The 22,892-nt window shown below is 34.7% G+C and overlaps 1 protein-coding gene across 5 annotated transcripts in view; it reads right to left on the reverse strand.

The window, feature by feature from the left end:
• Positions 1-22,892, reverse strand: part of CNTN5 (contactin 5) — a 602,217-nt gene that overhangs the window by 152,848 nt on the left and 426,477 nt on the right. For all 5 annotated transcript variants that reach the window (XM_085064530.1, XM_085064543.1, XM_085064523.1 and 2 more), the window contains one exon: positions 13,531-13,734. In XM_085064530.1, coding sequence (XP_084920656.1) covers positions 13,531-13,734 — 204 coding nt within the window. The remainder of the gene's footprint in view (positions 1-13,530; positions 13,735-22,892) is intronic.

Here is a 22,892-nt window from a genome sequence, read left to right on the forward strand (position 1 = left end):
ATTTTGTTATGGGCTTAAGATGAGTTAGAAAACCTAAGTTTGTCTGAAAAGGGAATCAAATGACAAAAGCAAAAAGCATAAAATACTTTTATTTCAAATAATGTAAATCCATAAATAATGTGGCTTTATAAGTAGATTTCTTTTTAAAAAACATAATCCTGCAAATATTACATGTGCTAGAAATAGTGACCCATTTCCTCCAAAACATGACTAAATCAGTGTTTTGACATTGCTTTATGAATTTTTTTTTTTTAAGGAAAAAAAATAGCATGTGTGTCCTGGGTATTACAATTAAGCCAGGCCATCAAACAAATGGTAGTCAATTAAAATTTTCCTTAGCCTAGACTGAAATGATTGCTAGGACAATATGTCATAAAAATGTATTCCCACTGCCTTGTCAATAAACATCATAATTTAGTTATACTCCTTGTGACTTCTTTTACAATTTTATGAAATTTTTTTGATTATAAATACTAGTTTCTGGTTCATCTCAGTTAACTAATTACATGGTTTTATATGCTATGTATCATACCTCTTTTTAAATGTGTCTTTTGCATACTTAAAAACCCTAGATGGTTAATCCTTCCTTACAATGAATCTTTAATAACATTCCTAGTGCCCATGTGGCACTGCTTCAATTGCCATTCTATCACTTTGAGATGTGAAGATGAGAACTGCACAGCAAAAATGAAGATGCAGATCTTTCACACTTTTTTTTCCCTTGGAAACTTTTTGTTTGTTCCTTTTTTTCTTTCCACAAAATTCAGTTCTATTTGCCTTTTGTACTTGAGCTGATGTTCATACACAGTGGCACCCTAATCTCTTTACTGATAAAATCTAATAAAGGAATTACATTTTTAGTTTTAGGTATTATATAAATTCGTTGGTGTTGACATTATTTATTGCTTATCCACTCTATTTCTATTATAGTATTATCATTTTGCAGCTCTTCAGAGTTAGTTTTAGCTCTAACAATTCTGAATAATATTATATCAACAATTTTCTCTACTACTCTGTTCATTTTTTTTCCAGATAGTTTATGTGGTGAATGGTGAAGTCCCAGAAAAGTCTTCATCAACAATCTCCCAGTTCTCCCAACCGTTTAGATTTTTTTCCTAATCTATTTTTAATTGAACATGGAGCAATACTTCAGCACCTCTAAGACTTTAATTTCTTTGACAGCCTTTGATGAGTGGCCTTGTAAAGAACTATGTGAAATGAAAGCACCTTGACAGGTGCTTTAGGCTCTTTAGGGAAGCTGTATACAGACTGAAGCAGGACTTCCCTCTTCAAAAGCTCTGTTGTTGGTGTATGACTGTGTGGTAACTCTACTGTACGATAATGTGCTAAATACAATTCTATTTATTGTACTTTTTAATGTATTTTCTATCAACACACTTGACACAGAAGTCAGGCTTAGTGGTCCTCAGATGTTCTTAGGAGTCCTTTTTTTGAAAAAAACCCATCTTTCCTATTTACCCTCCTTCTAGTCCTGAGGTTCAATGAAGGGAAATAGAAAAATAGAAGCAAAATCCTGCTTCCTTCCATACAGAAGTTTGGCCTTTGGGGTTTGTTACTATTTGTAGTGCCAATATTTCTTCTAAAATTTCTTCTATTTAAACTTCAATTACAAGAACTTCAGTCCTTATAGGGGAATCTCCTAAGCTCCTTTGTAGTGAACCCTGCTGAAAATAGTTCACATAGTTTTATGATGGAGCCCTATGTTCCTAAGGTGTTCCCTTTAAATCTCTGGCATTTGCTGAATGTTCACACTCACTGACAGGTTTTGTGCTTTAAAGAGTTTAAAAATGGGGTGTTTTTGCTTTTGGGTAAGACTTTGTTTTGGAAAACAATTGTATTGAGTTTTCATACAATATTTAATATTTGCTTGCCTAGCCCTGAAGAAAACCAAACTTAAAATAGGATTAAACTATTCTTGCCTTTAAAATAATACAGCACGTCTGTACCCATCTGAGGGACAATATTATCTTTAAGATCTTATGTTTTTAATTTACATTAACTCCCTTAGGTAAGTGCAATCTGTACACGTACCAAATGCTCTTTGCATGTCATGCCATCATTTCAAACTCTTAATGAAATTCTGATCTTCTGATGCTTTTGTACCACATCCTGTTCTTCTGGGTTATTGTTACCCTAGCAAGTGACATGCCTGCAGCAACTGGCAGGAAATGTACAAAAATTACTGAGCAATTGCTTGGTGTCCCTATGAAAATTAGGAAACCAAAGTCCAATATTGCAAAGGGATATTTTTCATCCTTATTATTTATGATCTTTGAGACCATGGAGGCCATTACAGTTGCATAGATATTAAGGGAATTATTAAGACCTTACCTGCCCACATTACGCTGTGATTTCTTTGCTATGGCTGTGGTGCCTCTAGGCTCTTTATCTTTCTAGCTTGTGTTTTGGTCACCATGAGTCAGTGATGGCAAAACAACCACCACCTGCATTTCATAAAGACTTTTGTTCATTTGTGTTAGATGCTAAAAGGAACTTGAACTTCTAAGAAATATTGAGGCTTTGAGTTATGTGCACTGGAATCAATCACTCTCAAGCTTATATACATGACTCTCTTATGGGGGTTTGGCTAAGGCCATAAAAAATCCTCCTAGTCATTTTTTATATCCAGTTATCAAACATGAAATACAACAATAAATAAAATTGATAAGCAGAGAATAAAAACATAATATACGATTTTCAAGTGGCTAACAAATCACAGAGCTCACGTGGTCTGAGCACTACAAAGCAATGAGATGCTGTTCTCAGCTCTGCTGTGCTCTGCCTTCACATGAAAATACCTTCTTTCTGACAACCTTTTACCTTTGAAGACTTGACCCCCATTGTTCGATATTTTTTAGGCTAATTACTCAGTTTACTACACTCCCTACTTCACAAGCTTTGTCTTTCATCTGAGTTCAGACCTGGATATGAAAGTGCTGAATTTGTGATTGATATGAAACATGCCTCTTCAAAATAAATCTAGTTTACCATACCTTGAAATTTGGTCTGGGATTAGAAAACGGTTTAAAAGCCAAACTTTGCTCTTTAAGAAAACCTTATCCCTGGGCTTTATTCTGAAATACATCATTTGGCCTTAAATTTTCCAGCATTTGGGTCTCTGCCCTTTCAGGCAGGGTCTTCTTGGCTCGGGGAGTTTTAAAAGTTAATAATCCTCTTGTTCTGTCTCTGATTACCAAAGAAGACACTGATTCAAACGTTTGAATATTTCTCAGGACAAAGCACAGTCTGACCTTGTTAGAATCAATGGCTTGTTTGTCACCTGGCTAGAAAGGGATCTCAATATTTATAGAAGATATCTCTCCTTCAGATATGTTTTTAACAATGATGCAGTTATCACAAAGTAATTCTTCTCCAACCCAGGTACCAAAAAAATAAAAAATATTTAGAAAATCAGGTTTATTTTTACAAGGGGTTTTATTTAACAAGTTGGTCCTCCAACTTTGCTGCAAATCTGACTTGAGTTCTACAGTCTGCTACTAAGTGTCTTATGAACCCTAAGCTATAAAATCTGCATTTCATTTTTCTATGAAAAAAGAAAAGATGACATAATTATGTGACAAATATTGATTTTGAGGGGCTCACATATCACAAGAATAGATGTAATAAAATTTCAAACATTTACAGATATTACCACAGCTAAAATTCTTTACATTATACACTATGGGCCATTGAATGGAAATGGGGAATGGAATAAAGAAGCAAGACTGTTTTCTGATTTTAAGTCCTTTCAGCTAAGAACAAGGGAAAGAGCTACAGACAGGATATCAGAGTATCACTTTGCAAAGGACTTCATTTATACTGCCAATCCATGACTTATACAACCTCAGATGAAGAGTGTGGAAACACTGTGACAGTATGACAGTATCCATACAATAAGAATTTTCCCTTCATGGGGGTAAAGAAAATCAGACTGCTGAGAAATCACAGCACATCCTCTTCCTCCAGCTGTGTAGAGGTTAATGCTTGTTTCTTTAATCTTCCATGTATTAACTACCCTCTTGCATCTCCCAGAACATGAAGGCTCCTTAAATCATTTCAGCTGAAATAATTTGTGTTAATTTCAAAATCTTTCAGTAATAGCTCTTTAACTTCCTTTGGAACCTAATTTTGAATGGAACAGGTTACAGGGAATACTTGAATAAGGGGCTGATAAGCATTTAAGACAGTAGATAGAAAAGGTTATAAGATTCCTGGATAAATATCATCAGAGTGCTAAGGAGAAAATGAAAGCCAAATATTTCCTATACCCAGGAGAAAGATTAGGCATGGATTGATACTTGCCATTATTTTATTAACAAATGATGAAACCCTCCCAGCTCAGTGACTAAAAGTGTTCATCTGAGAGCTTTGCGTGAAGAAGTCCCTGATCTTTATCTGATGGTGTAGGAGTGGTAACATGGTTTTCTTACAGCCTGGATTGAGCTCTAAAACCAAATTTCCTTGGGATTCTTACTAGTTTGGATCTTCTTCTCAATTTCTAGGAAACTCCTTGAGGAGTTATGAACTCGTCCTGCTGCATAAGAATTTTTTAATAATTTTATAGATCAGACTTTGAATATTCTACCACATTGTAATGATGATCTGTTGTGTGAATATATATCTAGACCCAAGAATATTTTGCCAAAGAAATTGCATACAGAATGTTCTTCTCCTATCTATAAGCTGTGATGAAAACTAGGGTTGTCTAAAGCATGGGCCCTTTTGTGGCAAATGAATATTTAGCACTTTCCCTGAAGACCTGAACCATTAGATGTCTCCAAACATTTATTTGGAAGAGAGCCTTGAATATACCCATTTACAATGACAGTAAATTGACAGCACAAACTAAATTAATTCAAATATAATGATTATACCCCCCATTATATCCTGTCTGCAGCAGAGATTTTTAATGCACTGGGAAGAATTTACTGACTTACCTGCTATTAATCTTATTCTAAATGGAAGGACCAGGGCCTGCACTAAATCTCTAAAAATTTAATGTGGGAATGGTTGTTTTAAGATAACTTTCCACAGCATTCCTTCCATTTAGAGGTCTCTCAGCCATGTTTTGAGCCATAAATTTAACATTTGAGAAACCCTGAAAATGCTCATGTGAAATTGCATTCTGTAATTCACTGAACTAAACACTAAACTGAAATAATATTAAAGTGGCAACACTGTTTTCATGTGTTAGAGAGCAAATCCTGTTGCATATCACTGGATGGAAAAATGTCTTTAATGGAATGTATCCTAATATAAAAATAAAATTAGTAATTAAGTATCTGAAGAAATATCATGAATACAGCACAAGAAGGGTGTATTAACAATTAAACTCTTCTTTAATTTACAGCTGGGGGATAAGATGTTCATGTATTTCTAATTAAAAATAAATAAATGTAAAGGAAAATCACATTTAGCAGAAATGAAATGTTTAACTAAAATTTAAACATAACTTTACTCCTATCACTTTAAAATACATATTTTATCCCTACTCCATTTCACTACCTCATCAGTTACAGTCTGAACTCTGTCTAGAAAGCCCTTTCTAGAAATATTATTACTGTCTTGAAATAGATTATTATTTGTAACTATTGAATGTCATGTATGTATGTCATACATACAAACGAGGATTCTGCCTCTCTGAAACATCAAAAACAACTAAAAGCACTTAATTTTCAATTGAAAGCTGGTGTTTTATGACTGAAATAAAGGGAACTGAGTCCAAACACTAAAGACACAAAAGCAATGAGATAGTCTCAGAATAAGCAATGAGGGAAACAGTAGTATTTTATTTAGTTCTTCAAATGAGAGGTCAAAATTTCTAGTGTATAGATGGGCCTGCAGAGATTTCTGTTTAACTGTGTTTGAAGCTATTGAGTAGGAACTATGACCACGTCTTCAGCCTTTTTCTGTGTAGAAAAGTCTTTACTGAGTAATAACCTAGACTTCATCAAATTTCCCATATATTTGTAATGTGGCATCAAAGCTCTCCTTCTAAATCCAACACATCTGGTATTGGATGAAACCAAACTTCAGCATTTGGACATTCAGAGATGAGCGAGAACATCTGAACGGCTTGTGTACAACATTCCAATATGAGGATTTGTGCATATATAGTTGTATCTAAATAGGAAAACCTGAACATTTTCACTGACTAGGTATATAGATAATTTTTCTGGGCAGCCATACACATGAAGAAAAAACAGGACACACTGCACTAGACAACATACCATCTTGCTTGACAGGCCCAAGTCAACAAAAAACAAAAGAGCTATCATGGGGGTTTTAATTCCATTTTGTTTTTTCAGGGGACAAGATTGTGTTGAACTTGGCACAAGAAATATGTGGCAGATTTCTTTCAGGCATCTCTGGCCAATGTTTATTGTTTCTCCTTTCCAATTGCCTGATATTCATCCACGCTCACAAAAGATATTCAGAAACCTGGGAAATATTATTTAATCTAAGTGATTAGGAGGAGTATCTAATTTTTATGGGGTTTGTGATTATCTTCCTGAATGTTCACAGTTCTCTAAGAATCTCATTTTTCCTACAGTAAATGACATAACTGTTTGTACTTCAAATATGACCTTAAGCTTTTTTTTTTCCTTGCAACCTGCACATTGGTTTGACAGGATGAAAAAAAATGTTCCCTTTCTAACTGGGTGCCAGCAGTGTCAAAACTATTGCAATGTCCAGAGAGAGTACTTCTTTTGCTTCTGATCAATTAGAACACTACTGCACAAAATAGTATTGCTCTAATATTCATTGCATCTAATTAACTGGAAAAAGCTTCCTAAGTAAGAAATAATTTTTAATTGAGACTGCTCATATAACCATGCAAAACCAAGAACCTATTATTACCTCAATATGAAAGATCAAACTAACACTAAAATTTCTCTGTCATCAGCAACAACTATTGAAATACCCTTTGTTTTAGACACAACAGTAACAAATCATCCTGTTACATGCTTGCTATAGTTCTAACTTCAAGCAAAACTCCTGCTGTTCACAATCAAATTATTTTGCTATGCTGACAAGAATTCCAATCTGACAACTAATTTTTTTTTAACATTATGCCATAGCCTATGACTGCAAAGCAGCAGTCACTGGTGAATTTGCATCTAAGATCCTGAGACACTAAGATACATAACATTCAGGACCATTCTTCAGAATCTGAAACCATTCACAGTTGTAGAGGTCACTTTCATTATCAGCTTGCACAAATTAGAATACAGTCACCAAGAATTAAAATGTTGCTAACATAATTCTGTCTGAAAGCTTACTAGTTATGGTTCAATACAACATCGTTTCTAATCCCAACTTGAATTTAGAGGAACTTTTTTTTTAAGTGCAGTTATTTTGTGCTCTGTGTACTCTGCGTATAGATCAGTTAACTCTTTCTTTTTTGCAAGTTTCATAAATCATCAGGAGAAGATGGTAAAGAAGAAGACATCAGTGCAGAAGATGTGCAAGATGATACATGGCTACAGTCTTAGCTTACTTTAGCTAATTAAAAAAAGCAAACACAGCATTTCCAGCGCATAGTGTCTCTATAAACTAATGGGTAAACCTGGCAATTAAAACTCCTTTAAAGAGGTTACCTTAACAGAGCTCAAAAGCAGACTAAACTCAACACAAACCCTTGCAGTGGAAGAGTTCTTGCCCTAAAATGAATCCTGGGACATAATATTTTGCAAAACTTTCCTTGTTTCCCTCCTGTAATAATCCCCTGGGTTCAGCCCTTTTACATTATCAAAAGACCATCCCAAGTTATTTTCTCTCTCTATCTTTTTTAGGTTAAATCTCTACAAATAGTGTGTTTGAACTTTTGTGTGCTGCTTGAGAGCATTCTTCAACTATTCTACAATCCCTATAAAACACTCTGTAAAGGATAAGAGCCCTCTATAACATTCTCGTTTACCTATAGATTTTCCTGCTTCTAGATAAGGACCATTGGTACTAACTGGAACACACTATTTAAATTTAAAAAAATGTTACTATTTTGGGAATAAAACAAAACAAAGCCAAAGCAACAACCCTTCCCCATCCCATCCTATCATATGTATTTCCTTCTTTTATTTATTTTTTGAAAATTAAAATAAGACTACATGTCATTTCTTAATCCCGATTTTCACCCTATTATTTTGACAACATTGCAGTAGGACCTTGGCACAAAAGCAGAACAAAAGAGAAGAAAGTTCAAAATATCTGTAACCCACTCAGGATACACTTTCTGTAGAGTAAACTAGATATTGTAGGAAGACTTTTAATTTCAGTTATCATCATAACCCATCATTAAAATATCACTACAGTTTTACAGCAGGAATACATTTACTAAAGGATAATGGCTGCCCAGGGACTTTGCCATTTTTTCTACCTTCCCCTGGAGCAAACCTTGCATACATTCATGTCTCTGTCATTCTTATCAATCTGTATACCACTGAAGGATAAACTTGATTTTGTCCAGAAAATTTGGCTCTGCTATTAAAAAAGTCAAAGTAGGACTATTTCAGCTTTGAGTCCTGTCCTAGAGTATTAAGGAAGAAGAATTCCTACAGTTTCTAGACAGTTTTTATAGACTTATACAATTCAAATACAAAATGTTACTGCAAAACCTCGCAATATAACCCTCATGAAACAGGAAGCTTATAAGGCTGGAAACTCCAGAAAACCCAGCATGATTAAGTCACTGCTGAATATGTATTTTTAACCCTTATTAAAATTCAGGTCGTCCTCTAGAATTCAGCTCCATATGAATAACCACGTTAGAAGACAAGACTATCAATGAATGTTGGAAGAAAATAAAAAAATTAAAAAAAAAAAAACAGAGAAAGGCAAAAACTGACAGGTCAAAACCATTAGAGTTCATCTCTAAGCAATTTTCAAATATTCAAAGTAATTTTCAAAAATAATAGGTATCAGTTAATTAACTACTGTCAGCATTCTTCAGGCATGGTTACAGGTGAAGTCTGTGAAACTGCCAATTTTGTTCTATCTTTATTTATTACCTTATGCTACTCTGGCCATGTTTATTGCTTGATTCCTATAATTTGGGAATTTGCCACAACTTCTTCCAGATTTTCTTTCATACTGGGAAAGAGATCTTTAGACGACCCAGTGATGTTGAAGCAACATATCTCAGGGTTTAACCGCAACAAGCACATGCAGACCATATTTCATAACGGAAAATTAGAAATGAACATCCTTAATACCTTGGTAACTACATGTTCTACCATTATGCGAGACTATTAATCACATAGAATTAATCAATAGAATGAGGACAGACAAAATTCAGCTCACAGATTCACAGACTATGAAGACATGGAAAAAATTTGAAAGTCAGTTACATGGGAATATGTCTGGCCAGACATATCGACCTCTGGAGGTTAAACTAATTTGCTGTAATGGAACCTAGTAGAAAGAATCCTCTGATGTCTGAAATTGTACAGCTTTGTTGCTTTTTCTTTTACCCTGGAAATTTCACCATAGCAAAGCTAACATGCAGTGTTTGCACAGAGCCAAAATGAATTATGTAATTCTCTCCTGTATGGCAAAAATGTTAAAGTTAACATATTTTCCAATGAAATTAAAGTAATAAAAAAGATCAAAAAGAAAGAGAAACTGGAATGAAAGTGTGTGAAGTCAAAATTACTTACACTATCTAACATCAAATGTTTTATAGTCCCTAGGTTTCTATTGCCTAAATTTGAAGAGACATTTTGTAGTTTTTATGAGTCAAGATAATTTATTGCTCCCAGTCACAATCCCAGCCTGCAAAGATCCAATTTAACAAAGCTGTTTATTATTTGTAAACAGTTATCAAATAGTTCCTCAAAGTTTGTAATGCATTAAAAGGCAGTTAATGAAATGATGCATATTTTTTATTTCCTGCAAAAACTTTTTATCTCTTCAGAATTTTACGGTGTTTTTATAACCCAGCTTGAAGTGAAATTGAATTATATGAAATGACTGATTGTCAAGGACATCTGAACAAATGAGGTATTCATTTTATTCAGAATACATTGAAGGATTTCTTGATGTTTTTATTTAATTTGCTTCATATCAAGGAGCTAAGCTCCCCTTTGAGACACATCACAGAAGAAATAAAAGATTAATAAAATCCCAGTAAGTTCTTACAGTCTTGCAGAGTTTGACAGAATGCCTTAATATTATTCCGTTTCTTTCCCATAGATAAATAGAGACCAATGTTGTCATTGGAGTGTTTTTTGTCACAAGCTGTCTAGTCCCCTGGGCACAGGTAATGTATATGCATCAAAATCTGAGAATGATGATAAATAAATCGATTAGAGTATTTTGGAGTCAATAATACATATGTTTGGAGAATACAGACCATGTAAATTGCTTTTTTTTTTTTTTTTATATAGAGCCATTTGTAAAAGCTGTTTAAAACCACAAGTTCTTCCTGTGATTTTTAGCAATTGGCTGACTGCTTAGGGTAATGTTTGTTGTGACGCCAACCATGGGAACTCAGAAGGATGTAAGATTTTTAAACCTAAGTGGATATTTGAAAAGTTCAAAGTAATTAGAGTAATTTTATAATTAAAAAAAAGAATCTTAAAAAGCCATATGAAAAATCATATAACACAACTCAGCAAACACAGAGTTGAGTATATTTTCAGGTAATTCGATGTTTGTTTTAATGCCATTTTTAATTTCTCACTTCCCTCTTTAGAGGGAAGCTGTTTTTTCTTCATAAATTACTTAATTTTCTATAACTAGTGAGCACTACTTTTCAGCAGCTGTGCTGTGTCTTGAAGCATAATGAATGCATATTTTAAAAAGGTTGTCATCACCCTTTAATATTTGTCAATGGACAAGGCAATATTACCTAAGGCCATTTCTACCAAAATGAAAAATACAATTAATGGAAATTTTTTATTGTAATCCCAGATAGTTTTTCAAAGGCCCATATTTTTACATTATATAGAGGAGGTAGAACAAGGCAGATGTCCCTTGGGCAACCAGAATTCTCCTTAATAACTTTTTTCCAGGTGGGTATATGGAGACTGAAGGGTTAGGTAGAAAGTTTAGGTCTCGTCTCTGAGAGATTTGCTCAGCCATACAGGAAAGCAAGCAATTTACTAAGAAATACTAAAGAATTCCATGACAATAAAGGAGATTTTCATAAATCCTAACAGATTAAAATTAAGGTGTGGAAACCTAGTAGAAACTCATGCGTGTGAAAAAATGAGTCAGGAAACTGGGAAATTGTTGAGGAGCTGCTCATCTATGTGCAAACACTTCCCCAGTACCCCAGCACAGTTCAGAAGGTTGGATTATCACACTGGTGTGACAGCCAGCCGTGAAACACAAATTTGCTGGAGGCTGGTGTTTACTACCCACTTGACATTTAAAAAAAGATCTGCAGAGTTTTCCTTCATAGATTTTGTTTCTTAGCTCAGTGATGTAGACTGCTGCCTTTATCCTTATTTACTCTCTCATTTTCTTACAGTATATTGTGTGCCTATGTAGAGTCATTACAAGATGGATAATTAATATGCTGAATTTCTGCACAAGATGGAACCAAATAAAAGCATGAAGCAATATCATAAAGAATAAACAGAGTAAGATATGAATAATAACTATGCAATAAAATTCTCAGGTTTTTTCAGAGTCTAAACAGATTAAAAAGGCCGTCAATGTTTGGGGGTTTTAAATTTGAAAAAAATTAATTTTATCCAAAAGATCAAGTTCACTATGTTGAGTGAGTAAGATTAAACATCTGAAACTAAATCTGTTAATCTGAAAATTAACATAGGTGCTAAACGAGCAAAAAAACATTAGGAAGTGATATATGCAGCTTTTTGCTGCAGAGGTTACATGCTATGCAGAAGGAAATTTAAATTTGCTACAGCAAATAAACATTAACTTAATTTCATTCTAATTGGCGAACATATTTTTAATTTACTCTGTTAAACTAAGTCATCTGGGTTTAAATCCAGCTTTTGCAATATGTCTGTAGCATAGGACTTGTATTAGCTCTAGGAAAAGCTAAAAGCAAGACAAAAGAAAACTCTCCAAAGTTTCTTTCTCTTTCCCTCTTTGAGTTATGTAGATATGAATTCACATATGCTGAATTGCCATGAAGAACTAGAAGGCATAACTGAATGTGGAACATCTTGGAATGAAGGAAAATATAGGACATTTCCTTTCTTCTTTGACATGTGGCAGAAGAGATTGACACCTACTTCTCCTATAACCTTGTTTAAGGCAGTTGTAGAGAGTGATGAGCTCTTCCCTGAACCTCTTTTTCTCCAGGCTAAGCAATCCCAGCTCCGTTAGCTGCTCCTTACAGGAAGGGTTTTCTAGACTTCTACCAGGTTGATTGCCTTTCTCTGGACTCACTCCAGCCCCTAAATACCTTTTTTCAAGTGAGTGACCCAGAACAGGACACATATTTGAGATGTGGACTCACCAATGCTGAGTACAGCAGGACAATCAATCGCTGCCCTGGCCACACTATTGCTGATCCAGGCCAGGATGCCATTGGCCTTCTTGGCCACCTGGGCACAGCTGGATCATGTTCAGACACTGTTGACCAGCACATCCAGGTTCTTTTCTGCTGGGCAGTTTTACAGCCACTCTGCTCCAAGCCTGTAGCACTGCCTGGGGTTGTTGTGATCCATGTGCGGAGCCCAGCACTTGGTCTTGTTGAACATCGTGCAGTTGTCCTCAGCCCATTGATCCAACCTCTCCAGATCCCTCTGTAGAATTTTTCTGCCCTTCAGTGGGACCAGCACTCCCACTCAACTTGGTGTGGATCATCCAAATCATTAATACAATCAATCATTAAACAGGATCGGCCCAAGTGCAGGGCCCTGGGGAGACACACTAGTGACTGGCTGCAAACTCAATGTAGCACCAGTCACCATCACTCTTTGGGCTTGACCATCAGGACAATCCTTCACCCAGTGAAGCATGCACCTGTTCAAGCCACAAGCAGTCACTTTCTCCAGGAGAATACTGTGGGAGATGGTGTCCAATTTTTTACTGAAGTCTAGGGAGAGAACAGCCACAGCATCTTGCAGCTGGCCTGCATATCCCATGTGGCATTTGCCAGTCCCCTGTGGATGTCTCAGGTGCTTGAGATCATCAGTGTGGATGTCTCAGGTGCCTGGGAGTATGAGTGTGGCAGTGGCCACTTGGGTTGAGCCAACTGAACTAAGCCCTAAGGAAACAGATGTTGCCTGTAAAGATGTTGTTCTCCCTTTCAGTGACAGAACGCCAGAATAGCAAGGTGGAGTAAATGTTCTAAACAAAAATGCATTGAAAGGTTTCAGTTTGCACCTCAGCCTTCACAGATCTAAATATTCTCACAATGTCTGGATGTTTTAAAAGACACTGCCTTCATGAACAACTTTTCTTTGCCAGTTCCTACAGTAAATGCATGCATATATTAAAAACAATAAAATCATGGTTCTTAATTAAAGTATTTTTGCTTTGGTGTTTTTGCTTTCAAATAGTACCCAGAAATAATGCCTTTCTTACCATCGTTTCTCAGTGTCAGAGGTGTAGGAGGACTCAAAACTCTGGCGTTTGTCACTGTGTTTTTTACTAGGCAGATATAGCTGCCAACATCAGATGTTTGCACCTTGGAGATGTAGAGATTGCCTGTCTCCTGAGAGATGAAGCGTCTGCTGTCTTCTGCCACAAAAGATGGGAATTCATTAAATACCCAGCTATAGATGATCTCTAAAAGAACACAGAAAATAAGAGAAAGTAATTACAGAAACAATCCTGTGTCATGTTAATAGATACACTAAATAAAAGTTCATTTGTTTTATTTCAATAATCTATGGGGGGAAAAAGTTAATGATTTTTGAAACTTTTTATTTGTTTAGTATAGAACTGAAGGGAGTACTTTTTTTCTCTCCTTAGGATTTTGAAAATAGCATAAATGTTGAATTCACAAGTTCCTTGTGAAGACAGATTTAGCTCAGGAAAAATAATTAAAGTATTCATCAGACTCAGAACATAGCAAAAAGATACTAGTTAATTCTCTTTTCTACTCTTTCAGGTCAAACAAATAATAATATCCAAAGCATTATTTTCTATACTTGTTCAGATATACATTGAATTATATCAAGATGATTCCTACAGAGCTATGGATGACTTCTGCAAGTGTGTGTACACATTTTTTATTTTGAATGTTTTTTAAAAATCAATAGATTCTAATAACTCTTTAACCTACCTTGTAGGTAATAGTACTGTCCTGTAGTTCTATCTTGTACATCTGCTTCAATGAAGAATTTCTTAATCCTTCCTTTATGCAGCTTAAATCCCTATGATCAATGAATAATTCCTTAAACCAAAACTACCAACTAACCAGTGACTTTTAAAAAAGCTATTCAATCCAGTCCCTTGGTTTTTATTTTTTATCCCACAAATCATCTATTCTATTTACCTGAAAATTATATACTTTTCCCTTTATACTCATAATAGCTTGTTGAGAAAAAAACCAAAACCTTATTTCCTATTATTCTGTATGAGATTATATAATGATTTAATAAAAACCTAGATTCATTTATATCTCCCCATTAGAAGTATCAGTAAAGTTAATGAGATTCTGATTTAGCAGGCTATTCCTGGCAGGGAATTATTCATGTGGAGTTTCACCAATTTTGACTTTAAAGCCTTAACCCTATGTATAACTTCTTTACACATTGTTCCTCTTTTGAATTTATCTTTCATTCTTTCATTTTTTCTTAAAAAAAAAAAAAATTGTTCACTACTTAAACCGGCACATTGGCTGTAAGGTTATGTGTTCTGTAACCTCCCTCCTGGATAGTCTTCAAAAACCTGGCTTCAAGATGAGAAAAGCCAAAGCTAGTCCAGGAATGTAAAGTCCCCACTACTGCTCCGAGATGCAAATTGCTGCATTGGCATAACAATTTTGAAGCTTTTAGACTGAAATCTCTGGTGTGACTACTCTCAGTTTAAGCAGCAAGAGGAAGACAGTAATTTCAAATATGTCAGTGTAGATCTGTCATACTTTCATCCCCATGACAGCCAAAATGTTTTCTTGATATAAAGTTAGTTGGAAGATGAAAGGGTCAAAGGCATGAAATACCTCAAAATTTAAATTTTGCTGTGTGCTTTTCTTCTAATGATAGGAAAGGAACTGATACAGCTGTTCTTGGTACAAGGACTGTGAGATGCATATATCCTAGCCAGGGATGCACTGTGACTATAACAGTATAGAAAGCATTAGAAATTACACCTGATTTGTCCTTTCTATCCTTATGTTGTACCTTTCCCTAACACAGTGGTGAGAAAAGAATAGAGAAGCACGACTTCTTTTTCAACCAATATAAGCATGAAGTGTTATAAAGATGCAGTACCTTCTGAATCAATTTTTAAATTTACCCTAGTTTTGAAATCAGATAAAAATTTTCTCCTGAAAAACTGATGGTGTCAATATAAAAATGCTATGTTAAAAGACTGAACATAGTTAACTAACAGGAGGGGAAGACTGCCTCAAAATAGGGAATTGAACTGCACACATTGACTTTTTGCTAAAATCGTTTTTAGATTTATTAGTAATTCTGAGTGGCTACACAGGACTCTGGATATAACAGAGAGTTCTCTGAGTGTTCAAATTTTCCTTCCTCTTCTGTTATGGTTCAGGCAAAATACTAATTAACCCCAAATATGTCTCTGAAAACTTCATTACCACATATTGCCATAATGTCTTATCTGGCAAAGAGTGATTCATGGCAGTATAAAATTCTACGAAATGATGATGAATACACAAGTTCAAGGAAAATGCATAGTCTTTAACTGAAGACCTGTTACCAATTCAAATGGAAAGCAATCAGTCTCACTAATTGCTCTGGTTTAAAAGTAGTTCAAACCAAATGCAAAATACTCATCAGTGTGGGTTCATTGGCAGTTCACACAGAAGAGAATTTTCTCCATTTGTAGCCTAAAACCACTTACAATTAATTATTCATTTATTAATTAGTATTAATACTAAGGAACAGATTTCAGGCAATAAATTTTTGTGCCTCTAAGGAAATAATATACTTAGGCTTTGCCAGTGCTGAATCCAGGGGGATACTGTCATTTTGTCACCTTCTTAATTATTTTTGCTGCTAAAAATGGAGTGATGGATGAATGCATACTGGGATAGGGTACTGAGAAAAATGTAACAGAACTCCTGCCAAATCTAAAACTCAAAGCATTCATGTTATAAAGCTGTGGTTAATACCTTTTTTTTTTTTGCACACCTATAGAATCTGTAATCCAGCCAGGAGCCCAATCTCCAAAGTCCAGAAAAAAGTGTTAGTGGTTTACCTCTTGATCATTGTCAGCCCATTGACATTGAAAGAATTGCTCCTATTTTTCATTTCTAAAGGCAGGAACACACTTTAAAATACCTGAAGACCTTGCATCTGAATGCTCAGATCTGGAATTGATCTGGAATTTTTGATGTCCTTTACAGGTGAAAACCCCATTAGACAATCTATGATATTGTTTCTCCTGTTAGACCTGATTAATGAATTCACCAGATTCTTAAATAAAATTTTGAGGGTCATGTCCATACACTATGTATAGGCTTTGGTGGAAATATCTCAGGAAAATGTTGCCAACCAGTCAGAAACAACCACAGCTGGCTTGGGATCTGGGGACCCTACAGGTTTTAGCTGACAGAAATAGATGGATGATCTTGCAGAAGTGATTTTACAAAAGGGTGTTCACAGAATGACTTGCAATTAAGGGAAAATGGGTGTACCTTGACATTGATCCATTGTGCAAATATCTCACACTTCTAAATTTGCAGCCATAGTAGAGGATGAAACATGCATTGCTGTTCACATTCTGTGAATCTGACTGTTCCTACTTTGCATGCCAGCAAAATTACAAGTTAGGGTTTGTAAAAACCAGACTTGTTAGGAAAGGCTGGCCAAGTACAAAACCTGGGGGTTTGTTTTGTTTTCTTTTGATGGTTTGTTTTTCTACTGGCAGTATCATGCATAAAAGAATACCCAAATGACAGCAAAGACATATAAAAAATAACTAATAAAAATATATTTATGGAGAATCAACATTTAAAACATTGCTATCTCTCTGTTGACAAATCTGTCATCTATAGTACATGCACAGTAAAATATTCTGAAACAACAGTGAATATAGTTACATGTCACAAGTCCCACAGGAATTCAGCACAAGAGCACATGTAAACTGCAAGAAGAGAGATGTTTAAATATTATCTGAAATCCTGCTCTCACAAAATGTTAAACTGCTGAGTGAGCTTTCAGACTTTCAGAACAAGAAGCCTCAGACCAAACAGATGACACAAGGTTTATTTGTACATAGTTCACTGCAGTTTTTACTGAACTTCAAGCCTGAATTTTCCTATAATGGTTTATGTTAAAAGATTTTAGAACCAGTGTCATTTGGCAAAGCAAAAATATAACTGTTGTTGCATTAACTTTTTAACAGGATACTGAATTCCAGAGAGGCATCTCAATCCTGACAGATAACAATGATGACCTTCAATAGATTTTGAAGCTAAAAGTCAGTGCTACCAAAATCTAAATAAACCAAACCAGAACTGTAAAATCAGAAAAAAATTACTTTGAATATGGACCTTCTGAAGTCATCTGCCTTTGAGAAAAGACTTAGTAAATATTTTTTCCATGCGGTACATAATTTATTTTCAATAGAGATAAAAGGTTTAAGACAAAAAGAGCAAACTAAATGCTGCAGTATAAAGAAGTTTAGGCTTTTTAAAAAGAATATATGCTGAATTTCTTTTTATTTTTATGTCCATTTATTTTATTTTTAATGTGACAACAATGGCAAGACCACAAAGAGGATGCAGAGCCCTTCCTGGAAATCACAGTTAACTGCCAACACAAAATAAAGTTTTCCACACATACTTTGCATCAACACAAATACAAACAGAGAGTAAAAAGATGGAGAAATTATGTATTATAAAACAGTTGTAAATTGACATTTTTCTCGTGGGCTGAAGGACTCTTCTGCTGATAAATTCTCTTATATATAACGTCTTGGTGTAAAAATTCTGTGAGTCATTCTGGTAACTGCAAAATGGATAGTTCCTTTTATGAATGACTAGCCTTGTTTACAGAAGAATGTCTCTAAGGAAATTTTTATCTTTTTCCTGAAGATGACTTGGAAAGCCTTCCTAATGTCCAATTTGTTTCTGTGTTTTATTAAGCACATTTTAGTAAGCTATGTAGGTGAAAATCTGGGTCACTTGGTGATGAAGTAGTAAGAAGAGTTCATCTATTTCCTGCCGAAATGAATTGATAGTGTGAAATCTTGCTTACTATAATTTCTTAAATGATTTTTGTAGTTCTATTTTCTCAGCTAAACAACACTAATTCCCAAACTGTCACAACGTGATGTACTTCCCATAATGGATGAAGCTGGAATACTGACATATCAGCATTTTTCTTACTGCTGGTCTGTGCTATTGGAGATATTTTGATACAGAAAATGTCAGTAGTATGGTAATGCAAAAGTCTTTCTGTCATTGTAGGTCAGTATGAAATAATGCCTTAAGTATTGTAAAGAGAGCTCTGCTGAAGCATTCAGATAGCACCAAATGTTCACTCCTGTGTTTGTGAGTGCCTGAATGTTTCCCAGATTTGCTTCAGGGTTTTTCTGTTAAGAAATTGCTCCTTTCCTCCTTTTAACATGAGGTTTCTGGACAGCCTTTTCAGCAGTCCTGTTGGCTAAGTGGTATTTTGGGTGCAAGTGAAGAAGTAACAAGGAGGTTGACATATGAACTCTATTAAGGTCACTGAAAACTTAAGTATCCATAACATGGTTAAATTTTGCTAATCAAGGGCAAAGCATGCAAAACACCCATCCCATAATTGCACTTCTAAGTAGTTATGGTGTTTGTACAACAAATAAGTCTGGTTTTAGCCTTCTTTTTGTGATGCAGTGGGAGATCCTGTTAGACAAATGTATTTCTTGTCCTCCATTTAGGATTCACTTCGATTGCTCTAATTCCACAAGATGGCAGTACTTGATGAACAAATGGTACTGATGCCTGATGACAGCCAAAATCTGAGCTAATCTGGGAGTTTTAGGAACTCTGAAGAAGTTTTTTTCCCTATTTTTGAACTGATAAGTAAACCAGCAAAAAGTGCACACGAAATTACAGGCTGGATTTACTATACTTAGCTATAAACCATGAAATTTGCAAGATGACTTTGCTTTGGCATTTAGAAGTATCCTGTTTAAATGAAATAAACTATCAGGAAAAATATAGGCCTGCATCTCCCCTTCCGAAAATATAAAGCCTAACTTTATATTAAGCCCAGTTTTCAATGCTGCCTCACAATTGTTGTTTGGATATTCTGTTTACCAGCCACAGAATAAGGGTGCAATATGCAGTACTCTCTAATGATGGGGAGCACTTCACATTCAGGGGGAAAGAGGCTCCTTTTTAGCTAAAATGAGTGATAACAATGGGTTGGTCCTCCAGCCTCCCACCACAACCAGACAGATAATTTTGGTGCATTTCTTTGTGCTGCTATGGTTTATTATCAGTGCTCATTAATCCTCCGAGAAAATATTTAATGAACATAATTTATTTGTTGCAATGCAACGCACCCACTTAGAGCAAGCAGATATTGTCGATTTATCAGTAAGCAATGAAATTGCTTATTTCCTTCTCTGGGGGCTCTGTATCTACTGCTCCCTTATCTGAAACACAATTCTACCAATCACATATTTGTCTTTCTTCAGATTCAATTACAGTGATAAATCTCCAAATATTTTCTTCCTTATGATGATTCACAGAGCCAATAACTAAAACTATGATAGAAAAGTTAAATGCGCTGTCAGGGTCAATCTTGTACTGGAGGATACAAATATTATATTGTTGCTACGAGTGTATATGTGTAGTCTCATTTGTACTTTAATATGTGTGAAATGTAGCCAGTCATTGAAACATATAAAGACTAAGGAAAGGTCTTTCTCATACATGCACTCTTTAAAGAGACCACATAGCATATGACAAAAAATACAGCTTTGAAAATATCTTGGATTATCATGTGTATTTGATTGTCATTGGTATGATTTTCGTATTAAAAAAGAAACCTGTTCTGGAAAGTGTCAAAATACTGGTATTAAAACCACATGTTATTCAGTCCTTTCTTTTGCCCTCAGGCAAGACCACATATTCTTATCTCAGTCTTAAAAAATGTCCAATTATTTATATTCCTAAATTTAGATTTTCATAATAACCTATTTCTTTGCTTGGATAATTAGATATTTTTCCTCTATATTTGCCTATAATTTTCTTTTTTAATAGTGTTTATTACTTATACCAAATATGATATTTGAAGTACTGAAAACACATTATTGAAGAGCAATATTAAACTTTTACAGCTACAGTGGAAGACCATTATCTCTGTGCAGATCAAACTCCTGTTTACAAGGCTGGACCTGCCAGATTTCTCCAGCTTTTCTTGAGAAGTCACAACCGTGAATCCTCTGTTTAATTTTACTAATTTCATCTCTACTGATTTTCTAGATTTTATAATGTAGATCCCAAAGCTGAACATCAACACTATACTCCACAGGTAGCAGTTTTAATATGTTCTAGAATTCTACTACTGTCCCTCCATTCTACCAAGTATTCTGTTATTTTTGTAATTGTATTTTTCTAAGGAAGAATGCTGTTCAATCACTTATTTCGCTTTATTCTATTAGTATATTTGATTTTTGATAAGTAATCTGCATTTTGCTGAATTTTATGTTATTCATTGCAAGCAATTTCTCCAATGCACTGATCATTTTTTATTTTCATTCTGTGCTCTGCAGTAATTGTGACCTCTTGCAGGAGTCATTCTCAAATGCTAAATATGCCTTTCTTTCCTCTAGGTCACTTACACTTTCAAAAAAATAAAATTAAATTTGGGAGGATTTGTTCTTGAGAAATCCATATTGTATGTTTCTTAACATCTCATTATAATCTTATTGCCTACAAATTCAGTGTTTAATACTATATTAAACATAAAATATATTAGAATATATTAGAATATATTAGAATATATTTTTGCAGAACTCAAGCTTGATAAGCCTTCCTTTATTAAAACAAAACAAAACTAAACAAAAACCTCAAACAACAAAACCAAAACAAGCAAATTTGATTTTCTTGACATATTTTAAATTAATTTTTAAGATGCTATATTCTCAGTAAGCTTTTCATGTAAAGAAATATTTAGAAATACTTTAAGGACATTTTATCAACATATATTGTTCTTTTATGTAAATAAAGAAAATTTTTAAATTATAGAAATTTATGGGGAAAAAAAGCTGATGGGAGAAACAAATAAATTTGTGATAATGTTTGAAAGAAATTTTTTAAGGAAGACAAACACTGGAAACGGAAAATTTTGACAACAAGGCATGCAAACTACAAATAGGAAGTTTTAAAAATCTTTTTAAAGCAATTAAGAAATTTTAAACAACAACTCTGCTATTGATATTCATCCATTTTTGGGTAAGCATGGAAATCAATACTTATGTAGAAAATTCCTGAATGCTCCATATAAATTGATGCTCTATGGTTTATAACACACCAGGTAATACAAATGTCACTGTGAAATGTTATCTTCTATGAAAAGTAGAAAAAAATTAGGTGGTGAAGAACAATAAAATTAACTAATGTAAATAATTAATACTAGAGAATGACTATTGAAACTATGGAAATATCTGTGGCCAGCAGGACCAGGGCAGGGATTGTCCCCCTGTACTCAGCACTGCTGAGGCCACACCTCAAATCCTGTGTTCAGTTCTGAGCCTCTCGCTGCAGGAAAGACATTGAGGGGCTGGAGTGTGTCCAGAGAAGGGAAAGGGAGCTGGGAAGGGTCTGGAGCACCAGTCCTGTGAGGAGACTGGGGGTGTTTAGCCTGGAGAAAAAGAGGCTTGGGGCTATCTTCTCAGTCTTTAAAACTACCAGAAAGGAGATTGTAGCCAGGTGGGGATTTGCCTCTTCTCTCAAGCAACAACTGAATGGATGAGAAGAAATGGCCCCAGGTTGTGCCAGGGGAAGTTTGAGTTGGATATTAGAAAAGACTTCACAAAAACCTTGTGAAACATTGGAACAAACTTTCCAGGGAAGCGGTGGAATCACAAATCTGGAACGTATTTAGGAGACTTACAGCCTAAGCACACAACTTAGGGTTGCTGGATTTGATGATTTTGAAGGTCTTTTGCAATCTAAATGATTCTATGATTAGTAATTTCCAAAGACAAGAATTAGAGTTAATTTTGATCTATCATTACAAAGGGTAATCAGGAAGATGCACATCATTACAAATTCATCAGTTTCAATATTAGATGAATAGTTCACTCATCATTAGTTCAATGAGTGATTTGAGACTTGATTAATATCCAGTTTAAAAAGTGAGATATAATTAACAATATTGGAAGAAAGTATATCTAGTCAAACTAACTCATTTTTATCATTCCTGTTATTGACGAAGACGGCAAAGTTTCTGTAATGTGCCTAGAATTCAAATTCATGTTTCATAAAAGAACACATTGATTAAAATAACTGGAATAAACTCAAAATTAACTTACTGTTCATTGAAGGAAATAAAATCTGACTACAAAGCATGATCAAGAGGACCAGATGTGGAATTCTTTGTCCCCTATTGCTGAGCACTTTAGGAATTAAAAAAGCTCTATGCAGGTGTAATCACTGATCTCCAGGAAATATAAAATTTTGCAAGGGCAAATCTGCAGAAGAAGTCACTGGTAAACCCTAATTTGGATAGCTTGTAATTATTAGAACCTTTTTAATGATGGAAATGTGTTGAATCTACAGCAACGCATGTTGATTATTTCTTAATAAT

This window comes from Lichenostomus cassidix, chromosome 1 (assembly GCF_008360975.1).
Source record: "Lichenostomus cassidix isolate B80296 chromosome 1, HeHo_3.0, whole genome shotgun sequence".
Classification (NCBI taxonomy): domain Eukaryota; kingdom Metazoa; phylum Chordata; class Aves; order Passeriformes; family Meliphagidae; genus Lichenostomus; species Lichenostomus cassidix.